Genomic DNA, 26448 nt, shown 5'->3' on the forward strand with positions numbered 1-26448 from the left:
TAATTTTTTTTTTTTTTTTTTTTTGCTTTTTTGAAAAAAAAAAAAAAAAAAAAAAAAAAAAGCTATGACTCTTTCACTATTATTTTTGGAAATACATTCATTGTTTGTAGTTCTTGAAAAAGCAATTTGCAAGCATAAGGCATTTTAACTACAACGTTTTTGTCACATTTCTTGCAAAAAGTGCAATATAAATCATATCCCATCATACCACACCCTTCACAAATATAAACATCACATACATCACTACTTAACATTAATCTTTCTAGCAATAAATTGCTAACTCCATAAGCAATTAAACAATCTCTTTCCATTTCTCCTAATCTTAATCCACCTTCTTTTGATCTTCCTTCAGTAGGCTGTCTTGTTAACAATTGCCTAGGCCCTCTTGCTCTAGCATGAATTTTGTCTTGAACCATATGTTTTAACTTTTGATAATATATTGGTCCCATAAAAATGTAAGTTTCTAATGGTTCTCCTGTTAATCCTGAATATAACAGCTCTTTGCTTGAACAGTTAAATCCATATTTAAATAAAATTTTAGCTACTTGTTCAAACGGTGTACCACTAAAAATAGAACCATATTTAAATTCTCCATCCATCACTGCTGATTTTGAGGCAACGAGTTCAAGAAGTTTTCCTACTGTCATTCTAGAAGGAAAACCGTGAGGATTCATAATTAAATCTGGGCATATACCTGATTCAGTAAATGGCATATCTTCTTGATTTACTAGTAAACCAACTACTCCTTTTTGCCCATGTCTTGAGCTAAATTTATCACCTAGTTCAGGTAATCTTGTTTGGCGCATAATAATTTTGTATATTTTTAACCCCTCTGAGTTTTCTGTAAAAATAATTTTATCTATATACGAAGGATAAACGCTTTTATATTTAGTTTCATTTAATTTAAAATCATTTATGTCTATCTTTCCTATATCTTTAACATGATCTTTTATATTCTTTGGTGAAAATTTATTAACATACACTTGTCCTTCTTTTATTAAATATCCAATAGAAGCAACACCATCCATATCTAAGGAATGATATTTTTTAATCTCTTTATTTGTATTATTTTTAAAATCATCCTTATTTATATTTAACATACTTTTCGTATTGTTCCCTTTTATATTTTCTGTTTTCGAAGATATGTCTTTGTTTTTTTCTAATTGCTGTTGCTGCTCTTGTTTTTGTTGCTGCAACTTATTAATTACTAATGGAGAAGGTAAAACAATATCATTAGATCCATTGAAATATTTTTTTAATTCAACAGAATGCTTTCTTAGAGACATACATCTACCAAAACCTCTATCAATAGAAGACTTATTCATAACAATGGCATCTTCAATATCATAACCACAAAAACTCATAACAGCGACTATTGCATTTTGTCCTGCTGGCAATTTTTCAAAATTAATAAACTCAATTGTTTTTGATTTAACCAATGGCTTTTGAGGATACACTAGTAAATATAGTAATGTGTCACACCTAACAAACTGATTATAACCAATTGCACCAATAGCTTGTTTTCCCATAGCACATTGATAGGTATTTCTAGGACTTTGGTTATGATTAGGATAAGGAATTAAACCAGCTACAACTCCTAAAATAGTTAATGGATCTATTTCTAAATGAGTAGTGCTTGATGTTATATCCGATTCATTTAGAGCTATTAATAAATTATTTTGTTCATTAACATCAATCCATTCAATTACTGAACTTTTTAATAAATCAAAAAAATTGATTTTTCCATCCTCTAAAGATTTAATGTGTTCTGGCAATAATTTTGATTTCCCGTTCTCTACAATAATTAAAGGTCTACATAGTCTTCCTCCATCTGTTGATATATATATAGCGTTATGTAAAAAATTATCATATATAGAAACAAATTGCCCTATTTTTCCATATCTTCTTAAATATCTTATTCTTTTCATAAATTTTTTAGGTCTTTTATGAACTCCTAAAAATATACCATTTAAAATAACAAAAAATACTCCTTCTTTATAAATTTCTTCCCCTGTTAGACTATCACTATCTTCTACACCTAATGTATATAATATTTCAATTAAATTCTCGTTATTTTCATTATCATTTGTAACATGAGTCATTAATGCTAAGTTCTTAACTAAACCGCAAGATTCACCTTCCGGGGTATCACATGGACACAAAACTCCCCATTGAGAAGGTTGCAAAGCTCTGGGCCCACTGACTTTTCTTCCTTTTTCAAATTGAGAATTTAATCTTGTCATCATTCCAATACAAGCAATAAAAGATAAACGAGATAAAACTTGAGAAACTCCACTTTTTTCCATTTTAAATCTTTTAATATTCCAATTACCTGTAGATATAGCTGTTTGCATTCCTCTTGTTATTATGTCTTTGGGTAAGTTTCTAAAAACATCCGGATAATTGTCATTAATATTTCCATTATTTTTTAATTTGGAATTATAATTGCTTTGCATATATTTACTTAGTGTTTGATCAATTTGCTTTTTTAAAGTAAAATAAAATCTTTTATACAAATCTTCAAATAATAAAGATATCAATTGACCTGCTAACTCTAATCTTTTATTCCCGTAATAATCTTTGTCATCTATTTCATTTTTATTATTAGCACTATCTAAAACTCTTCTAATCATTAAGCATATACATCTAGCTTTATTACGAAAATCATATTTACTCTTTTGTTGAATATGAGATAATAAAACTCTACTTAAGAAGTCCAGACCTTCTTCAATTATGTCTTTTTCATTTTTAACTTGCTTTTCTTTCATTGAACTGAAAAATCCTTTGGCTAACAACCTTGGCCTAATTTTCTTTCCTATGTATAGCAAAGCATCTAAATTAGTTTTAATATTTTCAGTATATAATTCATATAATGATAATAAAATCCCATTTAAATATTTTCCTTGAGATCCTATCATTTGAAATATTTCTTGGTCACTTTCATATCCCATTGCCCTTAGTATAATACAAACACCAATATCATCAATAAATGAGTTATGTTTTAAATATAATTTGTTATTTTTATAAACAATAGCACATCTACTTTTTGATTCTGCTGTAGTAGAAGTTATAGTTGCACATATATTGTGCTTAATATCCATTTCTACAATAATCCTATTTTTTGATAATTGTTCTTGCATTAATAAAACTCTTTCTGTTCCTTTAACTATAAAATATCCACCTGGATCATATGGGCACTCACCTAGTTTCATCAATTCTTCTTCATTTTTATTATTTAATACACATATATCACTTCTTAACATCACAGGTAACCTACCTATTTCTACATTATTTTTCGTAATTATACTATTTCCTTTCACATATTCAACATCTACGTATATAGGGGCAGAGTATGTTAAGTCCCTCTGCCTGCAAATTTGAGGGGTTAAATTAGTTTCAATCATATTTTCTTCTATTGATGGGATTCCAACATTAATATCCAGAAATTCTACATAAAAATGTTCATCAATATCTGACTTTATAATTTTATTTGTAGTTGCATTCATTATCGTTTTTATTTCACTTTTTATAAAATAATTATAAGATTCAATATGTTGTTTGACTAAACCTTTTACTTTTAAATATGCAGGTAATAATTTCCATTTCTCATTTAAATTATTTACATTTTTAGAATTTTCATATATTTTTTTTTCATGCATTTTACTTTTAACAACAAGTCCTGAAAAATGTTCATCATCATAATTATTTAAATTATATTTTTTATCATTTATTATTTCTTTTTCAATTTTACAATTCACATTTTCTTTTAAAAATGTGTACTTTGAATTACTGTTATTTATTTTATCGTAAAACATACTTTTACTATCATTATTATAATCATTGTTAAGGTTATTATCATATAGATTTATATTATCTTGATCTTTTATATTCATTTTAAATTGATTTAATTTTTTTTCATTCTCATTTTTCTTAATGTTATTTTCTTTTATTTTTTTTTCATTTTTATCAATTTTTATTTTAAAATGTTTTAATTCTTTTTCATTTTTATCCTCATCTATTTTAAAATCATTTATTCTTTTTTCATTCTCACTTTTTATTATATAAGTATTTAACTTTTTTTCATCTTCATTTTCTTTTATTTTAAAATCGTTCAATTCTTTTTCATTTTCTTTTTCAATCTCCTTAAATTCATGTAATTCTTTGTCATTCACATCTTCAAGTTTTGGATGCTTTTTTTTTGCTTTTATTTTTATTACCCCTTTCATAATAATTCATTTATCTCTTAGCATAAAAAGAAAATGAAGATTAACCTTGTATGTATGCTCAAATTTCTTTTACAATTAATTTATTATTTTATTGATTCTTTAAACTTTTTAATCACCTTTGTAAACTTTATTATAATATATTAAAATTATGTACATGCCTATTCATATTTTTAATCATATTGAAAAAAAAATTTTTACATAAATACTTTAGCTTTTTTTTGTTTTTTTTTTTTTTTTTATAATATATTCACATTCATACATAGAAATTCTATTATTTTTATAGTTATATATATTGAAACTGTATTAAATTTTTGTCCTTTACAAAAAAAAAAATTTTTAAAAACAGAAAAAAAAAAAGTAAACAAAGTTTTTAACTAATACAATTTCTATAATATTTTTAATTCTTTTTATAATTAAATTATATTTTTTCATTTTAAAAAGTTCAATTTTTTTTTTTTTTTAAATTAAAAAAAAATATATGTAAAAGAATATAATGAATAGTGCCTTATAAATTAGATGTTGTTTATTTTTCATGTATAAAAATATTCTATATTGTCATATTTTCATTAATAATAAAATCTTTTTTTTTTTTCTTAAAGGATATTTTTTTTTTATTTTTCTTAAAAAAATATTTTATAATATTAATCTTTTCCTTAAAAGTTATCAAAGTAAATAAATTATATAAAGTAAAATTTATAATTTTTTCATCTAACTAAAAAAAGAATATTACTTTGAATATAGAAACAGAATTTTACTACATTTTTATATAAGTTATTTCATTTTTTTTAAACGATTAAATTTATTTTGAAATAAAAATTTTTTTTTTTATTTCATCAAGTTTAAAAAATAAAAAAAAAGAAAAAGTACACATTTTTTATAATTATAATAAAATATTTAAAACTTTTAATTAATCAAAAATATTAGCTGAATTACATTATTAATAACTTTATATACTTCAATAAATTTACTTTTCCTATAATTTCATTATTTTTAATTTTTTTTTCTTTTTTTTTTTGTAGTATAATAAATATATTTTAAGCATAAAATATTATTCAATTTTATAAATCTTTTTTTTTAAAAAAAAAAAAAAGATATTACATAAAAATTTTAGATAAAAAAAAAAATAGAAATTAAAATTTAATATATATGCATACAATTATATGGCATCAATATCAATTTCTTCTTCATCGCCTGTATAATTTATACCATCTTTTGCATCTAAAAATATTTCGTCATCACATTTTTCACTTTTAGAATCTTCAAAAACCTTTTCATTTTCATTTATGCAATTATTACTTTCCTCATTACTTTTTCCTTCATTATTACGTAAAGATTTCACTTTATAACTGACAACATTATTTTTATTAGTACTATTGTTTACGTTATCTTCTTCTTCTGACTCTGTATCGGAATCATTTTCTTTTAGCCAACTAACAAAATGTTTAGCCATATTTTTACATTTATTGTAGCATTCATCATAAATTTTATTTCCATCATCATTTCCATTGTTTTTTTCTTGGGTTTCATTATCATTTTCATATCTTTTAATAATATCTTTACTCTCAAAGATGTCGTTGTTATATAAAACTTGTAATATATATGGATAAATGCTGATAGAGTTAACAGCTACTTTATTCACATAATATTCTAAGGCAAGAAAAATATCCTTAATAGTTACTGATGTATCATTAATTTTTTTTACATATTTTATATTTTTTTCTAACAATTCTTTGGTTATTTTGTCTTCAAATAATGAACATAGACAAATAAAAATTCTACATTTGGAATCAAAACATTGTGATACCTGTAAAACTCTTAGTTCTTCCGAAAATGTATTATCACTAATTTTAGGGTTAGATACAAATAAACTTCTTAATCTATCTATAACTTCTTTTATTTCAGGACTTTCAAAATTTAATGCTTCTTTTTCTAAAACAAAATTATCTTCTACTTTCTTTTTTTTATCTTTTTTCTTATTTTTCTTTTCCTTTTTAGTATTCTGATTGCTTTTATCAGTGTCTAACTCTTCAGATCCTTCAATGTCTGCTCCTGAATTTATCCCATTTTTATTTTCTTCATTTTTTTCGATTTTCTCATTTTTATTTTTTCCATTTTTTTCCATTTTCTTTTCTTTAATCTTCTTTTTTTTATTTCCTACAGTACTAATTAACGGAGGATTTTTTATCATATAAGTAGCAATTTTATGGGAATTATTTAGCTCTCCTATATTTCCACAGGCATTACACTTACAAATTAAGAAACCTTTTTTAACAATAATATCTGTTTCAGGTAATAAACAATGAGGACAAAGAACATACATTTCAATAAATTTATCTAAGATATTAACCAAATCTTTTTCTTTATGTGCCCCATTAACTATAGCTTTTTCTTCATTTTCTTCAAATTTTACCATTGTTCCTAATTCACAACCAAAAAATTTGGTTGGATACATAGGTGGTCGCTTTAAGGATCTAGCTATTTCTCCCATATTAGAAATGTTAGTTCTTATTCCATTCCCTCTTCCTTCAATCTTAGAAATTAATTTGGGCATTTTATATCTATAATTAGGATCATTTCGATCCCTAGGAATATTTATATATGACATTTTAATATATATATATATGTATATAATTTTTTTTTTTTTTAAATCTTTTTATTTTTATTTTCCCTCTATATATACAAATTTATTTATCTGTAATATATGTTTCTTCTTTTTTGTTTTCACTTTCTTTTTGAATTTCACTTTATATCTTTCCGTTTACTCTTATTTATTTTTTTTTTTTTTGTATTATCTCTATAATTATATATATATATTTATGTATATATAAATATTTTAAAATTTCTTTTTAACACATCATAGTTATTAATATTTACAACAAAATATATTATAAAATATGTATAATATATAAACTTCAAAATGAAAAAATTAATAAAACTATGTAAATATTATAATTTTTATAAATACCATATATTTAAACGTTATACAATTTTAAAAAAAAATTTTTTCGTTTTTTATTTGACAATATGATTTACTTATAAATAATTTTTACTTTTATAAAATATTATGTTGTTAAAAAATATTTTCATAAATCCATAAATTTGATTCATGAAAAATATTAAAATTAAACTTATGAAACAGCAATTGGTAATATGTAATAAACTATCATAAATATAAAATTTATAAGTTGTTTTCATATGCCTTTATTTTTTTAATTTTTAAATAATAATACATATTGATATATATAAAATAGGTAACTATTAAATAGTTTTTAAAATATATATAAAAATATTTTGCAATATAAATAAATCTCATAAAAAAAAAAAACTTTCTATAAAGTTACATATTTTAGTAATTTTCATAGTTGCATACTTATTAATTATATATATATATATTATTTATCTATACATGCATATAAAACATTAACTATACCTTTTTTTATAATATTATAAATATATTTTAATATCAATGTATCATATTCTCATTTCAATATCTATTAAAAACATTGTTAGTAATAAGCCAACAAATTATTACTTGTCAAAACTATATTTTATATATTTCACAAAATATAATCAGTTTATTATATACCATATAATATTATTATCAATTTTACTATATATAAATAATATTTTTATATTTTCTCATGAATTTTTGAAAAAAAAATATACAGACATATTTATAATTATAAAATTAATTTGAAATAATTTAAAGATAAAAATAACTATTTTAAAATAATACAAAATAATAAAACAATGTTTTGATAAATATATTTAAATTCATTTATTCATATATACAAACATATATTTATATTGATCAGTATAATATTATTAAAATAAAAAAAAAAATAAGTAATAATAATAATGTATACAAAATTAAAATTATCTTTTTAAAACACAATAAAATTTTAAAATTCCTAATTACGTGAAAAACAAAAAGCATATTTTTCTTACAATACCCTGAATATACATAGAAAAATGTATCATTCACTCCACTTAAATTATATAAAATGAGTTTAAAATTAACTGGTTTTATATGGAAAACTCCTAGTTTTGAATTATAAAATATATGACTAAAATTTTTCTACTTTTTTTTATTTTAAATATACATATATATATATTTTAATTACTCCTTAATACTTTTCTAAGTTGAAAACTTTTCCTCATATCATTCTGTTATAGCAAATTTTATAATGCTATATTATATATATATATATATATAATTTTTATCTCTTACTTGTCAAATCAGCATAATTTTTCCTAAATAATTATCAATATATATAATGATTTTTATATATAATTTCATTCATTACCTTATAAAAATTCTTCAAATAATTTATATAAATGATTCCAATTGTATAAAAAAAAAATACATTTTATATTTTAATAAATATATTATGAGATTTCTTCACTCTAATATTCATAAAATACTTTTTCTTTATTTTTTAAAAAAGTCATTATTTGCTCAATATTTTATATAAGTATCATAATCAGTTAAATTATAAAATATTTTTTTTAATTTATGCATAAGCATATTAAATATTAAAAAAAAAATAATAAAGTCAATTATACTTATTAAAAATTACGATATAAGCATAATACTTTATATTGCTGTATAAACAGAAAAAATAAAACTAGTAAAAAGAAAAATAATACATATAAAATATATATAATAAAAATTATATTTCATATTGATACATTTATATAGAAACTATAATAATTTTCACTTTTACATAAATTTAGTAAAAAATAATTGCTTATATTGTATCAACATGTAAATGAACTTTTAAAATTTGATTTATTTTCATAAAAAGTTATATTATAAATTAATCAAGAACATAAATACAAATATATATATAAAAAATATACAATATTTTACGTAATATATATATATATATATATATATATATATATATATATATAATCTTTCAATTTTTAAAAGGAATTTAAATACTATTATATGTCATCTATAAATTGCCTAAATGGATATTTACATTCTTTATTTATTACGTTATTATCATTCGCATAATAAATATATTTATAATCATATTTATTTTCACTTTTCAAAGCCTTCATTGATTTACTCTTACAATGCATATAAGTTGTATTATAAAATATAAACATTCCTTTTTTACCTTTTTTTTATTATTTCAATAAAAATGAAATATATATATATAATATATATATATATTTACACAAAATTATATCTCAAAAATATTCTTATAAAAGTAAAATTCCAGTATGTACAAACATATATAAATCTATAACTTTTTAGGAAACTTTTATATATAATGTATTTATTTAATTTTTAACTTCTATAAATTTTTTTTTATAATAAAAATTTCATTAAAATTAAAATTTAAAAAAAAATGTTTTTTTGTGTACTTACTACTTTTATAATTATTCTTTCATAAACATATATATTTATTTATGTAAATGATTGAATGTTTTTATATATTTTTACTTATATTACTTTATCTTTTGATATTTACATTTATTTTATTTTATTTTATTTTATTTTTTTTTTGTCATACTTTATTTGGTTTTTTATATATTTTTATGTAAAGTTAATTCTGCATGAGCATTTTTCTTTTATGTACATGCATATGATTCTAGTTTTGTTTCTTATTAAGTATATAAAAAAAAAAAATATATTTTTTTATTTCTATATATTATCAATTTAATTTCGTAACCAAATTTATAAATATGTTTTTGTAGCATACATAAACGTAAATGAAATTAAATGTTTAAAAAATATACACTTTTTTATATCCTTAATTTGTGTTTTTCATACACCTTAGAGTAGATTAAATAATTAATTTCTCTTTTTAATTTTTTTTTTTTTAGTGCCTTTTTTCATTAATAATAAAATTGTTTCAAAAGAAAAAAAAATTAAAAGAGATAATTTATTATTAAACATAGAGAATTACTTTTTATTAAATTTTAGGATGTATTATTAGGATATATTTTATTTTATTGATCGATATATATAAATATTTAATAATATTTTTATATTTTAAGATTTTCCTTTTTTTATACAGATTTATTTAAATATGATCAATGTTATTAACAATCCAAAAGGAATGAATAATTAATTCGATTTTTTTTTTTATAATTTCTTTTATACCATTAAAATTATGAAATGCACTTAAATATGACTTGAGTCATGATAATGAAAAATTAACATTTCCAACTTTATTTCTTCATTTTTGCAATTCTCTATAGATATATTTATTAAAGATAAACGTCTTTTTTTTTGTTCTTTTATTTGTTAAGTTTCCTAAAATTAGTAAATGTTTTTTCTTGTAATAGTTTATAACAATTTTGGTGTTATCTTAGTGAATATTCCATATAAGGGGCTATAATGTGTTAGCACTAAAGTGAAACTTTTATTAAAGAAAAACCTAAAACTTAAAATATAAATTATACTTTAAAATTTTTTGTTAAATAAAAATATCAAAATTTAAAAATTTTTTATTATTTAAAAATAATTAAATAACATTTTTTTTAATTACTGAAAATGAAGTTTTTAATATATATTTATAACATTATAAAGAATTTTTTTTTTTTTTTCTTCCTTTTCAATAAAAATAAGTAACATTGAAGTTTCATAGTTCAAAAAAAGGAGAAAAAAAAAGAAAAAGCACATTTCTATTAAAAAATTATAATTTATTACATGTGAGAAGTAAAATTTTAAATTAAGTAAAAATAATTAAATTTTTTTTTCTAATTAAGAAAATAAAAATATATAAATATATTCGTAACTTAAAATTGCCATTAGCACAGTTGTAATAAAATATAATGAAAAAATAATTTTTTTTTTTAATTTTTTTAGCATTAGGCCATTAATATATGTAGTATATATTAAAATTTTCAATTTTCTGTTAAGATATTTTTTTAGTGAAAATTCTTTTTTAGAAATAAATTCTTTCTTTTTAAATATATTTATAGATATATCTTTATATGGTACAATTTATTATTTAATTATTTTATTACAAAATTTTTACAAATATGGATAAAAACACTATTTTAGAGTTAAATGATGTAAAATTTTATTATAACAAGGTTTTTACAAATGAATTGTTAGTGTCTTTACAAAAAGAAATGAAAATAGAAGATTTAATATTCTCTTATAGCCATTATTCCAATTTGCTTAGTGGAAATGAACATTTTGATAAGTATGAAATAGAAAGTGATTATTTAAAAAGTGATGATGAAATTAAAAATTTAAATAATTACTTGTTAGATCAAAACAATATACATATGAAACAAAAGACATACGATTCCGAAGAAATACTTAATTATTTTGATCCATATATTACTGAAGAAAATTTTGAAGAGAAAATAGAAAAAACATTTCAAGATTTAAATAATATTTTAAAATCTTCTTACGCAAAAAATGAAATAGAAGACTCCAGTAAAATTGATATAAACGAAATTTTACAAAATTTGAAAGTTGAAAAAGAACAACAATATTACAAAATTTTTGAATTACGCTTAGAAAAAAATCAAATGCATCAAATCACATTAATAATGATTGCATTCATTATAAGAAGTATTTTTAATTTAAGTTTAGGAAGGAAGTTAATTTTTTCTAATAAAAATATTAATCATATATTGCTAAGGGCATTATATATTCAAAATATATATGTTCAAATATTTACATTGAAAAATATAAAAAGGTATATAGTAGAAGATAGAGAATATTGTGATAAAATTCATTTAAAAATGATAAAAATATGCATATTTAGTAAATCTCTTTGTTCATTTAATCGAGCAAATGAAATTATACTAATTTTAGTTAAAGAAAATAAACAGGTAAATGACATATTTGATTTTTATTTTTTAAAAAAACTTAAAAAATCTCTTGAAAAATCAGATAATATTCAACGTTTAAGATTGTTGGATTTTATTGCTGATAACATGAATATAAATAATGAAGCAATTTGTAATATATTTCAAATAAATAAAAAAAATTGTTACAGTAATGAAAATATAAATTTTTTAAAGGGTGATAAATTGGATTCAACTCATTTGTCTATTACATTTGAAGATGATAAAAATTTAGAAAATCTTTCATTTGAAAGTGATTACGAAAATTGTTCTTTTGATGATATTTCCTTTATTAATCAGAAGTGCGTAAGCGAAATAATGAATAAATATTGTTTAAAATTAAATGAAATTTGTAAAATTACGAAAATTAATATATATAAATACTTGCATATGATTTATTTAAAAGATGATTTATTATTAAAAATAAATGTATTAGAAATATTCTCTAAATTAATTAAAAATATACATTACTGTGATACAATAAGTGAAAACATACATTTTTTACGTATAGTTTTAAATGACCTTAAAAAATCGGATGAAGATATTTTGCATTTAAATATTTTGAATTCTATAATTTCTTATTCTAAAATAAATTCATTAGTTTTAAATTTTATTTTAAATGCTCATTCTAATATATTAATGAAAACTATAATTAAATTTTTATGTGACTCTAGCATGAATGTTGAAAAATTAATTGTTGGAATTAAATCATTTGGTTACTTCTTTTCAATTAAAGAATCATGTGAAATTCTTTTGAAATTAAATCCAAATATTCATTTAATTTCTATTGAAAAAATAACTTCACATTCTCATGTAAATGTTTTAAGACATTCAATAAATATATGGTTAAGAATAATACCTTCTAATTCTAAGGAATATGGATGGTTAAAAGATTTAATTCATAATATTCTTTTTGAGAAGGTAATATCAATCTTGAAAGAGATTGAAGACATGATAGTCCAGATAAATATTTATAATTTGTTAGAAATAATGATTAATTATGATATATGTGATTTACTTTTAAAAGAACAATGGCTAATAAAAAGTTTATTAGGAAACTTTCAAAATAATAGTTATGAATTAAAAATGAGTAGATACAACTTTTTTATGGCATTTTATCAAGTTAATAAAACCATTATTAGTAATAATTCGTATGCTGATAATATAATTAATAACTTTATTAAATGCATACCTAAAAGATATTAAAAAGAAAAAAAGTAAAACTTAAATTTAAGAAAAAATTACTATAATACTCTTTTTTTTTTTTTTTTATTTCCATATAAAGTATTATTATTATTATTATATGCATCACTTTTTATATAATTATTAATAATTAAAAACTTTCAATTTTTTCTATGTTTTATTTTATTTCAATTTCATTGTCTATTTTTTTTTTTTTTTTTTTTTAAATTATAATTGTTAATTTGTGATAGAAAAACAAAAAACATATATTTAATAAAATAATAGTTAGAAAAATTTACATAAAAATTGTGCAAATATGAATTATATAAAATATGTATAGTATAGATATTAAAAATTAAAATATTTATTTTATCATTTAATAAAAAATACTATAAAAAAAAAAAAAAAACGAAATTACTATAAATTCTTTTTATATTTAATTTTTTCTGTTTTATACTTTATTTTATAATAAAGACATATTTTATAAGATATATATATATATTTATAATCACATTTTTTTTAATATACTTTTGTAATAACTTGCAATTGCCATTATACGCGTTTAATGTACCAAATAATTACCTATAAAATTAGCATAAAAAAATATAAAAACTTTAAATATATAATTTAATGAAATAAAGAAGTTTAAAAAAATTGAACAAAAGAAAAAGAAAAGATGCCACTAAAGTATAGTTCTGATCAATTAATTCAAATAAAATGTTCCTATATAATAGATAAATATAAAAAAAAACTAAAAAAGTTGAAAGATTTTAAAAATGTAAAAAATATTTTTTTAGTATGTTCTAAATTAAAGATTAAGACAATTCAATTAATACTTTATCTAAATTTGTAGGAATTGAAGTTGTCTTTTGAAAAAAAAAGCAAAGCATATTATGTTGATAAATATTTACTTAATGTAAAAAATAAAACTAGCATTAATTATATATAACACAAAAAAAATAAAATAAAATAAAATATATTTTATTTTTTAACTGATTTGTTCATTTCTATATATATATATTTTTAGAAAGAAAAAGAAGAACTATACAAAGAGTTCAATAAAAAAAAAGAACTAGAATTGAAATCATTAGAGAGAAAGAAGGAACTTTATAATAGCTATTTTACAGATATATTTTTATATGAACAAGAATATTATCAATGTATATATAAAGTATTCAAAAATTTGTTATTAAAAAAAGAAGAAATTGATGAAAAAGAAAAGCACGTGATTAAATTACATGTATACTGAAATAAATGAATAAATAAAAAATTTACATTAATATTTATATTTATTTATTTATTTTGTCTTATTTCTAAAAATTTATTATTTTTATCTACATTAACATTTTCATTCTTTGTAATTTTCATTTATTAAAGGAGCATGCATATATGATGTTTTCTGATCAAAATATTAATAAGCCATTAGAAAAATATAATAAAAAAAAAAGAGTCAATAATACAGAAAAATATAATAATAAAAAAAATATAGATATAGATAATTTATGTAATATAAATATAAATGAGATTTATGAAAGTATTATACATGATGATCTTGATACAGACATGTATACATATAGTAATAGTAATAATTATTTGTGTAAATCAAAAAAGGAAAATTATCCAAATGAGAAATTTTCAAAGATAAATAATGTCGTTCCGTACTTCAATGAATATGTTGATTCTCTTAATGAAACTTGTGATGGTTCAGCTAAGAATTATGAAAAAAATATTGATAAAAAAGAAAATACAAATGTGGGAAGTGATTATCCAGAAAATTACTATGAATACAGAGAACAAGAAAAGGAAAAAGAAAAAGAGGAGAAGATAGAACCAGAAATAGAAGTATATATAGAGAAAAATAAAAAAGAGTTTGATTTTAAAAGAAAAAATTCTTATGAAAAGGAACAAGTGAAAGCCGAAGAAAAAGAACAAAATGAAAAAAAAGAAGAAAACGGGGAAGAAATAAAAGATACATTTTTTGAATATAAGGAAGAAAATAATGATGATTCTAAAAAGTGGAAAGAAAATTATATGAAGAAAAATGAAAGAAAAAAAAAAGAAATTAATTATAGTAAAACAGAAGATATAAAAAAATATATAAATGTATACGATGACAATAAAAATGAAGATGAGAACATTAATGAAGAAATAAATGAAAACAAGAAAAAAGAATATATAATTCATAAACAAAAAGAAAAAGAAAATGATATTTTAAATTGTTTTATTTCAAGCAATAATTATGAATACATAAAAAATGAAAATGGAGATAAAGAAATCTTATATAATGATGAAAGTATAGAAAATTATACAACTACATTTGATTCAAATATCTTAAATGATCAAATAAATAAAGATATAGAGGAAAGCAATATATATACAAAAAAAAAAGATAATGAAGAAAATGAAAGAAATGAAAATGAAGAATTAGATGAAGTAATAGAAAATAATATAATTTTTAATATATCTAGTTATTTCAGTGGAAATTATGAGACAAATGATAATGAAAAGGAAGATATAATTCTTGAAGAAGATAACATATTAAATAATGCTAATTTTGATGAAAGCAAAATTAAAATTGAATACGATATATTAAAAGAAGATACCTTATATAAAAATGATATTATAAGAAATAACAGTATGCCTGAAAATATTGAATTAAATATTTCACATGAAGAAGAAACAAATAATTTTTTGAAAGAATACAGCAAAGATTGTGATGAATATAAATATATAAACAATCTGAATGAAAGCAAAGGAAGTGAATCAAAAGAATTTCAAAATTTTAATAATTATAAAAATGAAAATAGCGTACAAATTGAAAAAATGAATACACTTGAAGATTATGCAGAAGAACAAGTGAATATAATAAATATGGAAAACAGTAATAATTTCATGTGCATTGAAAATAACATAGAAAAAAAAGATTCATTTAAAACTAATGATAGAAAAAAATCTGAACTAAAAAATATTCAAGAATTAATTAATTACATGAGTCATCATATAAAAAAAAGTAATAACACTTAAAAAATTTTAAAACGTAAGAATAAAAGAAATTTTCAGAAAAAAAATTGATTCTGCATAGCTTAAAAAGAATGTATGAAAAATAAAGGTATTAATTACTTAAAAAATATATATGTCATTTTATAGTAATATAATTTTACATATTCTTAAAAATGAGTTTAAAATAACTAAAAAAATAGAAATAAATTAGTAATTAAAATACATATATATATATATATATATATTTCAGTATTTTTATAAAAAAATGTGTATATATAAATAAATTATGTTATAAAAAATGAAAAAAAAAAAAAAATGATAAATACAAAAAACATACTCTCTTATATAAATGTATAATTATAAAGTAAAAAGAAATTTACATTTTACACTATTAGGAAAAACTATTCTTAATAAATAAATAATAAAATTCCACCTTTTTATAATATCTATTAAAAATCTTCAGTATCCCTTAGTTTGTATTAGCAAATATTGATATATTTATTTTTATTAAAATATTACATATATGAAAAGAAATATATAATTGAAATTAAAATATATTGCATATATTTAATAAGTTTACAAGTCATATTAAAAAAAAAAAAAAAAGGAAAAAGGGAAAAGAAAAAAGAAAAAAGAAAAAAGAAAAAAGACAAAATAATAAAAAGAAAATAAAAACAAAAATAATTATTACTTAAAAAAATATTATTCATACACATTTATTATTTCTATTTTTTTTTTTTCATTAATGAGGACTCAAGAAATAATTGATTTAAGTATATGAAATTATTATTTTTATTAAAATCTTTTAATTTATACTTTTAAAATATTATTATCAAAGTATTATTTTTTATGTTTATTATATTATTATAATTTTCTTGTACATTGTGTAAACCTTTAGATTGAAAAAAAAAAAATATATTTTATTTTATTTTTTTTTGATAATTTGTATTTAAAAAAAAAACTTTTTAATAAATATTAAAAAATTAAACTATTATTATTTATATTAATTTAAACTTTTTTTCTTTTTTTAAATATTTTCCAGTATTTTTTAATATTTAAAAAAAAAAAAAATTAATGCATATTATTTATATACTACACTATTTTCTTTTTTTGAAAAATTATTTTAAAAATTTTTTATTTTTATCATTATTTTCGTTATATTTCTCATATCTCATATTTCAAATTTTGTATTATACATTATAATCACATACTAATATTATAACATTAAAAGCATTATTTTTTCTGAATTTTTTTTTTATTTTTATTCATCATAATTGATTTATTTAATAAAGTTTTATCTAGTTGCTCTATTATATTGTTATTATTTCCTTGGTTGTTATGTGGGATATTTTTAGAATTTGTAAACTTATCATAATTAGTAACTTGCTTATTGTAATTATTATATTCATTATTGTTTCTATTTTTTTGATTTTTTAAATTTGCATTTTCACTTACATAATTATTATTATATAATTCTTTGTTATTTTGTATTCCTTTCATAAAACCTTTTATTCTTGTCATATTTATGTTTTTATTTATATTTTGTTCTAACCTATTAGGCAATTTATTATTATTACTATAATCATTTACACCTATATTATTATTTTCATTTGTTAAATTTTGAGTATTCATTTGAAAATTTGTCAAATTATTTTTTGTATTTTTGTTATCTGTATTGTTATTTTTATTGAAGTAACTGTTATTATCTTGATTTTTTAAATTTGTTTTGTCTGTTTCCTTTAGAGGTGTTACATTGTTTAGATTTGCTTTTTTAAGATATGCTATTTTGTTATGATTTTCATTTATACTTTTATCTCTGTTATTTTTCACATGTTCATGATTTGTTATGATATCTTCATATAATGGCTCTTTAGTTTCATTTTGGTATTTAGTAATTTTGTCATTTATAAATTTTGAATTTTTATTTTTTATGTTATGCATTATATTATTTTTATAAATATGAGGATTGTTACTATTATAATAAATATTACTACTATTGTTACGCGTTTTAAACTTGTTTTCATTATCATAATTAATAACTTTTGAATTAATTTTCTTAGAATTATCATCTTCATTTATCATATAACTATGATTACTTAAAACATTACTGTCACTATTATATCCTGATTCTTGTATTATTTTCATATTATTTCCACGTAAAGGCATTGGAGAAATATTTAAATTATTATTTTTGTTATTATGATTTATTAACTGCATATTTATTTCATTATTTATGTCAATTTCTTTATTATCGCATATATCCTTATATTCATATGTATCTGTTAAATTTTTATTTTGCAAAGATTTATCAATATTATAATAAAAGTTATCATCTAATTTTTGACTCAGTTTAGAATTGAAATACTTTTCAGAATTTATATCCTCTAAAAATTCATTAAAATTGCTTTCCTTTTTTAATGAATCATCACCATTAAAAAAATTATCATTATTATTTTTTTTGTTCATTTTTAATGAATTGTAATTCTTAAAATTGTTATTTAACTGATTTAATGGAATATTTTTATTTTTTGTGTTTTGTATTAATGATGATAAATGATTTATTGATTGCATATTTTTATTTACTAAATTATCAATTTTATTCAAAGATGCTTCATTTTTTTTATTTTTCTTTAATATTTTATCATTATCATTGCTCTTATTAGGAATATCATTGTTATGCACATTGCTATTTATTTTATGAATATTATCTTTTATGTTATTTATATTATTATTTATATTATCTACATTATTATTAATATAATTAATGTTCTTATTTATATTATCTATAGATAAAACATCATGATCTATGTCATTTTCTATAAAATGATCATATTCTAACATTGCTTTATCTTTTTGATCAGGATTCACTGATTTCATATCGTCGTATTTATTATTTTGCTTGTCAGCATAGTATTCATAATTGCTTTTTATATCAATTATATCGGATTCTATTAAATTATTTACATTTAATGATGATAACATGTTATTTTCATGCTCCTTTTTTTCTTTAAAATCACTACCTGAATTATTTTTTAAACTTGACGTATCAAAATTACTATTACCCATTTTAATATTGGTACTTAAATTATTTATATTATAACTATTATTATATAAATTATTAGAACTAAAGTCATTTTTTTTATTATTATTTATATACTCTTTATTTTGTCTATTATATTTTTTATTATCCTTATTTTCATCATGATATGGAATATTTATTTCTTCTCGAAAATCGTTCTCATAGCTATTTATGCTTTTAATATTATTTGAATAATTATACTCATTATTACTATTGTTATTCAATATAATTAAATTGCTATTTTTTTTTTCATTTGTGTTATTATTGTATGAAATAACGTTTTCTATATTTTTTTTATCGTTTCTATTATTATGTACATTATAATTTCTATTATCATTTTCATTATTATAATTATTTAAATATTCATTTACATCGTTATTATTATTTTCTCTTTTATTATAATTTGTCATATTTTCAATAGAGATTTCATTCATAAAATTTTTATTTTTTGAAAAATCATCATTGTTCATACTGTACTTTTGAATTTGCTTGTATGAATTATTCTCAAAGTTATTTCTAGATTTGTCATTTAAATCATTAAAATTATTTTTATAATTATTAGTATCCTTATTATTATTGCAATGATCTTTCATACCATCATTATTATTCCTATTCATATAGCTCCTGTTTGAATTATTTTCATTATTATTATTAGTAGTAGTAATAGTATTTCCTGAATCATTATTTGCATTAATTGCATAATCCATTAAATTTTTCCTGGAATTATTTGAAATATTATTATTATAATTATTTTTATCATTTGTATTATATATCCCATTTATTTTTTCTGAATTATCATTATAGCTTGATGCTTTATCATTCAAGTATTTAGGTTCCGATGTATTATTTATTTTAGTTGGTGAACGATTGTATGTTTCATTGTTCACTTTATCAGTTGAAAAGTTTGCATCTGACAATACTAAATTATCATTATTATATTTTAAAAAAGCTTTATTTTTGAAATTCTCATTTATCATGCTATCTATATATTGAATACTATTATTAATTTCAAGATTATTGTAATTAAAATTTATACTTTTTTTCCTATTCCTTCTTTTTATTACATCTAGCTTATTTTTTCCAATAATTTTAACTTTTACTTTATTTCTAGAATGACTCGCTCTAGATATATTTGAGCTTAGCATTTTATTATCTAGATTTTTTAATGATATTATAGTTCCCTTTCCCCCTTTATTTCTGCAATCTTGCAATTTATTTAGTAAATTTATTTCATTCTCTTTCTCTTTAAGAGATTTTTCTTTATTTTTTAACTGTTCATGTAATAATTTTAATTGTTCTTGTATAAATTCAGTGTCTTTTTCATGTTTTTCCTTCATTAAGATAAATTGCTTCTTTTCTGCTTCTAAGCTATTTCTATCAATTTGAATTAAAGTTTGCTCATCCAATAACTCCTTTTCTCGCTTTTCCATCATTTGAAATTGTAATTCTTTTTGCTTTAAACTATTTTTGTAATTAACTAGTTGATCTTTAACCTTTTGTAATTCATTTTTTTTTTCTCTAAGTTTCTTTTCTCTAGCTTGCAACTTTGCACTGTATTCTTTAAGTTCATTATCAAATATATTTAATGACTCTCTTTTCTTATTTGAATCATCTTCTTTTTTATTATATTCTTTTTCTTTTTCAATTAAATTTATTTCTCTTGTTTTCAATTCTTTATCATAATTTAATAATTCCTCCTTATTTTTTTTAATTTTTTCTAATTGTTCATCAAATATTTTACGTGATTCTTCTATTTGATTTTTGTCATTATTTAAACTTTCTTCTTTTTCATCTAAATCATATTTTTTCTTTTCTAACTCTTCTTTTTCTTTTTCTAAATTTTCTTTCTCTTTATTTAAATCTTCTTGTTGCTGTGATAAATTTATAATACGAATTTTTATATCGTTTTCTTCTTTTTCTTTGAAGTTCTTATAATTTTTTAATTCTATTTCAATTTGTTCCTTCTCAACTAATAAATTTTCTTTTTCTAAATTTAACTTTTCTTGCTGAACATACAATTTCTCTTTTTCTTCTTCTATATCTAAATAAACAGTCTTCTTATAATTTTCTAATTCTTCTTGTTCTTTCATTATAAGGTATTTCATTTTATTTTTATCATCTTCCAATATTTCATATTTTTTTTGAATACTGTTTTCGTACTTTTCACATTTGTTTCTAAATTCTTCTTCGTATATTTTTTTTTGTTGCTCAAAATTATCTCTATCTTTAATTAGTTTTTTTTTTTCACTTCCAATTTCATTATGTAATTTGTTATTTTCCTCTTCATATTTTTTTTCTAATAAAGATTTATCATTTTCATAATTTTCTTTGTACTTTTGTTCAACTAAATTTTTAAATTTTTCTTTCTCTTCCTCTAAATTTTTTTTCATTATTGTTTTTTCATTTTCTAGTTCTTCTTTTAATGCTTTCTTTTCTTTTTCAATATTTTCTAACATTAAATTTTTCCTATTTTCTATGTCTTCTAACATAATTAATTTCATTCTTTCTATATCTTCAAGCATTAAAACCCTTTCTTTTTTTAATTCTTCCTTCATATAATTTACTTCGTTTTCCTTTTCCTTTTTTAAATTATTTTTTTCATGCTCCATTTCTATCTGAAATTGCTTTTTATCATTCAAGTATTTTAATCTTTCTTCTTGCAAATCATCAAATAATTTAATTTTATCCTTTTCAAGCTCCTTCTTATTTTTATTCAGTTCATCAATTAAATCATTATACCTATCAATTTTACTTTTTAATTCTTTTTCTTTAATAAGATTATTTCGTTCATTTCTTCTTATTTCTTCTTCCCTATTTTGCAAATTATTATATTCGCTTTCAATGATTTTCTTTTTTTCTTTTTCTAAAGATTCTAATTCTTTTTTTAACATTTCAAGTTCATTCTTTTCTTTCATAATTACTAGTTTTTCTTCTTCTAATTCTTTTTTATTATTATTTAACATTTTTTCTTTCCTTTCTATATTTTTCCTTTCGTTTTCTATTTCTTTTTCTCTTTCTTCCATTTCCTTTATTTTCTTATTAAATTGGCCAAATTTTTCATCGTATTCATATAATTTACTTTTACATTTATTTTCAATAGTAATACATTCGTTCATTTTATCTAAAAGTTCCTTCTGAGCGTTGTCATATTTATTTTTAATAGCATTTACATATTTTTCCTTTTCTTCAATTTCACTTTTTTTTTTTTCTACTGTCATCTCTTTTTCTTTAATTTGCAAATGAATTTTTTCAACTTCTTTTTCTTTCTCTGCTAACATTTCTACTTTCTTTTCAAAATTATCCTTTCTTTTCTTTAATAGATTTTTTTCCGTTTCTAGCATTTGTCTATTCTCTTCCATATGAATTTGCAGTCGAGCCATCTGCTTACTTGCTTGACATACACATACAATATTTTTAAAATCATTTTTTTTTCTTATATTTTTGTCAAAAGAAAATAAATCTTCATAATTACTTATTAGAGGTTGAATATTATTTTTTTCATTTATAATATTAAGATTATAATTCTCATTTTTATCATCAAAAAATGTCTCTTTTTTACTTAAATTTTTTGTTTCTTTTTCTGAATTATTATAATTATTTATATGCTTTTTTTTTAATTCATTCAAATCAATATTTCCTATGTTTGTTAAATCATTGTTATTTTTCGATGTTGTATTATTATTAATTAAAGCGCTATTATAACTATTCTTATTTAAATCATTAATGTTTAAATTATTTATTTTATTTTTGTAAAAATTATCATTATTGTCATTTCTTAACTGTAAATATTTTTCATAACCTAAAATATTTATCGGTTCTCTTTCTTTATAAGTTAATTTAGTTTCCGTATCATCCACATAGTTTAAATAATTATTATATTTTTCTATATCGTGCTTTCCTAAATTTACATTGCTTGAACTAGAACGTTTATGAGAATTTTTATATTCCATATTTATTGCATTTTTATTTTTATAAAAATTATCCATATAATTATTTTTTATATTATTAAAATTAAAACCAGTTAAACTTTTATCTTCATCATTGTTTTTATTTATATTCATTAAATTTTCCAAAATTTTTTTCTTTTTATTATTCATATCATTTGCGCTATCAGACTTATTTGTATCATTGTTATAATTTAATTTGTTATACATGTCTAATTCTTTTTCATTTGAATTTTTTTTTTCGTTTATAAAATTTTCCTTCATGTTCCTATTATTTATTAAACTGTTTATAAAATTACTTCTCAATTCATTTTTTGAATTATTTTCATTATACATTACATTATTAGAGAATATAGTATCATTTTTTATTTTATTGTTTTCTTTTTCTTTGGCATCATTTAAATTCGTGTAACCTTTTTCAAAAAAGAAATTATTTTTATATTTCTCTTGTAAATCATTTAATTTATTTGTATCATTATAAACAGATGCATTAGTATTCAATTGTTCTATATCATTATTATATAACAAATTTACATCTATTTTATTTGTGTTATTATTTCTTGGAAATTCACTAGTTGTTGTAGAATTATATCTAATATTACCTTTATATAAATTTTCATGATTATTTATATTGTCTTTATAATTTCTATTACCATATGGAAAATTTTTTTCTTTATTTTCATCACTGTTATTTTTATCGTCGCTCCGAAAGAACATGTTTTTAATATTAGCTCCTTTTAAATTACTTAAATAATCTCCATTATTCATATTATTTTTGTATAATTCATAGTTATTCATTTTCTTTTCTTCTTTATTTATATTATCACTATCTTTGGGAATATTATTGCCATTATATTTTTCTTTAGAATTCTAAAAATTAAAAATTAAAAATAAAATAAAACAAAATATATAATAACAAAAAAAAAGAGTTATATGTTTAATATTGATAAATATACTAGGGATAATAGACATTTCTTAATGAAAATAGTAAATATGTTTATATTTAATAAAAATTATATAACAGTAATGGGTTAATAAATTTATACGTATAATTAACAATTTAATAATTTTAAATATTTTATTAATAATAAAAGAATGATAATAATAGCAATATCATCATGAAAATTAATAAAGATATTTATAATAAAAAGCCAATTACCGTGCTAGAAGAACTATGAATATTTTCTGAATTCTGTCTCCTGAGGGTGTGTTCTAAATAAATAAAGAAAAAAAAGAAAATTTAATGTAATAAGAATCAATATATATATTCTCACTATATATATTTAGGAGAGAAAATAAAATGAAAGAACTTTATTTTATATATATAACTTTATTTAACTATATTTTTATTTATTTATAAATTTAAAAACATGAAATAATCTAAAATTGCCTACTTTTATTAGAGTTATACACTGATTCATACATTTCTAAATTTGCATGCCTATTTTTATTTAATTTTTCAAGTGTATAAAACTTTCTCTTAGAACTATTGTTATCATTATAATTTCTGCTTAATGTATTAATATTATGTTTATCATTAATACTACTACTATTATCATTTTTAAAGATAGAGTATTCTTTATTTTTTGCATTATTTATTAAATCATAATTTTTATTTGTTGTGAATTTACTATCTTTGTTAACGTTTTTTAACTTGTTTTTTAACGATGTATTATTTATATCATGTCTAACTGCATTATTTGAATCTATATCTTTTGTATTTGTATTTTTATATTTGTCGATAAAACTATTTTCATTGTTTATAGAATATTCTATAGGTTTATTAAGGTTGTTCTCACTTAAAATTACGTTATCACTATTTACTATTTTTTTTTCTTTTTCTACCTCAGTTTCTATATCAGTTTCTTCTTTAACTTTTTCTTCTTTTTTCTCTTCTTTATAATTTTTAACTCTGTCAATATAATTTAAATTTTTGCTATTTTTGTATTTATTTTTTATACAGTCAATAGATATTTTATTTTTTTGTAACAATTTTATCTCATTTTCATGTAAGTTAAATGAATTTATACTACTAGACGTTTTCATTATTTTTATTGTATTACTTTTTAATCTATAATATGATTTAGTCAAATATATTTTAATGTTTTAAATATAAAAAAAGAGGAAAAAAAAAAATATGATTTCATATCATATTAGTTGTTACTTGTTTAATATTTTTTTTCTTTAAAATTTGTTGATACTTAAATATATTGTAATTTAATTTTACTTAAAAAGTATATGTATCAAAAAAAAAAAAAAAAAATATATAAATAAATATAAAAAAAAGAGGTGTAAACATATAAAACATTTATATTTATTTAAAAATATAAAATAATATTTATGTATATTTAAATAAAAAAAAAAAAGTAAATACAAATTTTTTACACTGAAGAAATTTTTATTTAAAAAGTTTAGGTTATCATATATGCAAATTACTATAAATTTATGTTTAATGATGCTAATGAAAAAAAATATAAAAATTTATAAAATTTCAAACGAATTTTAATTATGTTATTAAAAAAATACATATGTATGCATAAAAAAGGAACTATTTATTTTTATAATTTACATTTATTATATATTTTTTTCTCTTAATAATTAAAAAAAAAATATAGTGGAAAATATAAATTTATACATATATATTGTAGCCATATGAAAACGAATATATATAAATCGCCATATATTAAATTTGATAAATTTAAAAATATATATATATATTATTTAAATACACATACGGAAAACATATATAAATGTTTTACCAAAAAGTATTATGTATTTAAAAAAGAGAAAAAGAGAAAATGAAAAAAAAAAATGTAAAGTTTAGAATTAATAATATATAAAAATCATTTTAAAGAAAATTTTTACAAAATAAAAATCTTATTTCTGCACCGACTTTAAACTTTTTTTAGTTTTCTTATTTTTTTTTTTTGTCTGAAAAAAAAAAAGTATGAAATTTTATTTTTCCTTGCACGGAAAAAAAAAGTTAACATAAAAATTAAAAAAAAATGTGCAAAATTAAAAAAAAAAAAAAAAAAAAAAAAAAGCTATAAATGAAAGGAGAAAGAAAAAAATAATAATAGTCTGTACAATTATATGAAAATGTGATTCATTGACATTTTTATAGAAATACAAAAATAAAATAAAATAAAATAAACCGTATTTTTTTTTATTTATTATTTTGTATTTTTTA

At 18.9% G+C, this 26448-nt stretch overlaps 5 protein-coding genes across 5 annotated transcripts; 2 read left to right on the forward strand and 3 right to left on the reverse strand.

Annotated features, from left to right (window-relative positions):
- Nucleotides 1-62: 62 nt before the first annotated feature.
- On the reverse strand, nt 63-4226 carry PRELSG_1305400 (DNA-directed RNA polymerase III subunit, putative; the record flags this gene model as incomplete). The annotated part of the gene is made up of 1 exon (XM_028678571.1): nt 63-4226. The coding sequence occupies one exon, from the start codon at nt 4224-4226 to the stop codon at nt 63-65; it is 4164 nt and encodes a 1387-aa protein (XP_028535703.1).
- Nucleotides 4227-5382: 1156 nt separating this feature from the next.
- On the reverse strand, nt 5383-6831 carry PRELSG_1305500 (eukaryotic translation initiation factor 5, putative; the record flags this gene model as incomplete). Its single annotated transcript, XM_028678572.1, has 1 exon — nt 5383-6831. The coding sequence occupies one exon, from the start codon at nt 6829-6831 to the stop codon at nt 5383-5385; it is 1449 nt and encodes a 482-aa protein (XP_028535704.1).
- Nucleotides 6832-11231: 4400 nt separating this feature from the next.
- On the forward strand, nt 11232-13259 carry PRELSG_1305600 (conserved Plasmodium protein, unknown function; the record flags this gene model as incomplete). The annotated part of the gene is made up of 1 exon (XM_028678573.1): nt 11232-13259. One exon carries the CDS (start codon nt 11232-11234, stop codon nt 13257-13259), a length of 2028 nt encoding a protein of 675 aa, XP_028535705.1.
- Nucleotides 13260-13911: 652 nt separating this feature from the next.
- Nucleotides 13912-16259, forward strand: PRELSG_1305700 (conserved Plasmodium protein, unknown function; the record flags this gene model as incomplete). Its single annotated transcript, XM_028678574.1, has 4 exons — nt 13912-14013; nt 14089-14151; nt 14263-14475; nt 14613-16259. 4 exons carry the CDS (start codon nt 13912-13914, stop codon nt 16257-16259), a joined length of 2025 nt encoding a protein of 674 aa, XP_028535706.1.
- A 1209-nt stretch (nt 16260-17468) lies between these two features.
- Nucleotides 17469-25304, reverse strand: PRELSG_1305800 (conserved Plasmodium protein, unknown function; the record flags this gene model as incomplete). Its single annotated transcript, XM_028678575.1, has 3 exons — nt 17469-24128; nt 24418-24470; nt 24653-25304. 3 exons carry the CDS (start codon nt 25302-25304, stop codon nt 17469-17471), a joined length of 7365 nt encoding a protein of 2454 aa, XP_028535707.1.
- Nucleotides 25305-26448: the final 1144 nt, after the last annotated feature.

Source organism: Plasmodium relictum (assembly GCF_900005765.1).
Source record: "Plasmodium relictum strain SGS1 genome assembly, chromosome: 13".
Classification (NCBI taxonomy): Eukaryota; Apicomplexa; class Aconoidasida; order Haemosporida; family Plasmodiidae; genus Plasmodium; species Plasmodium relictum.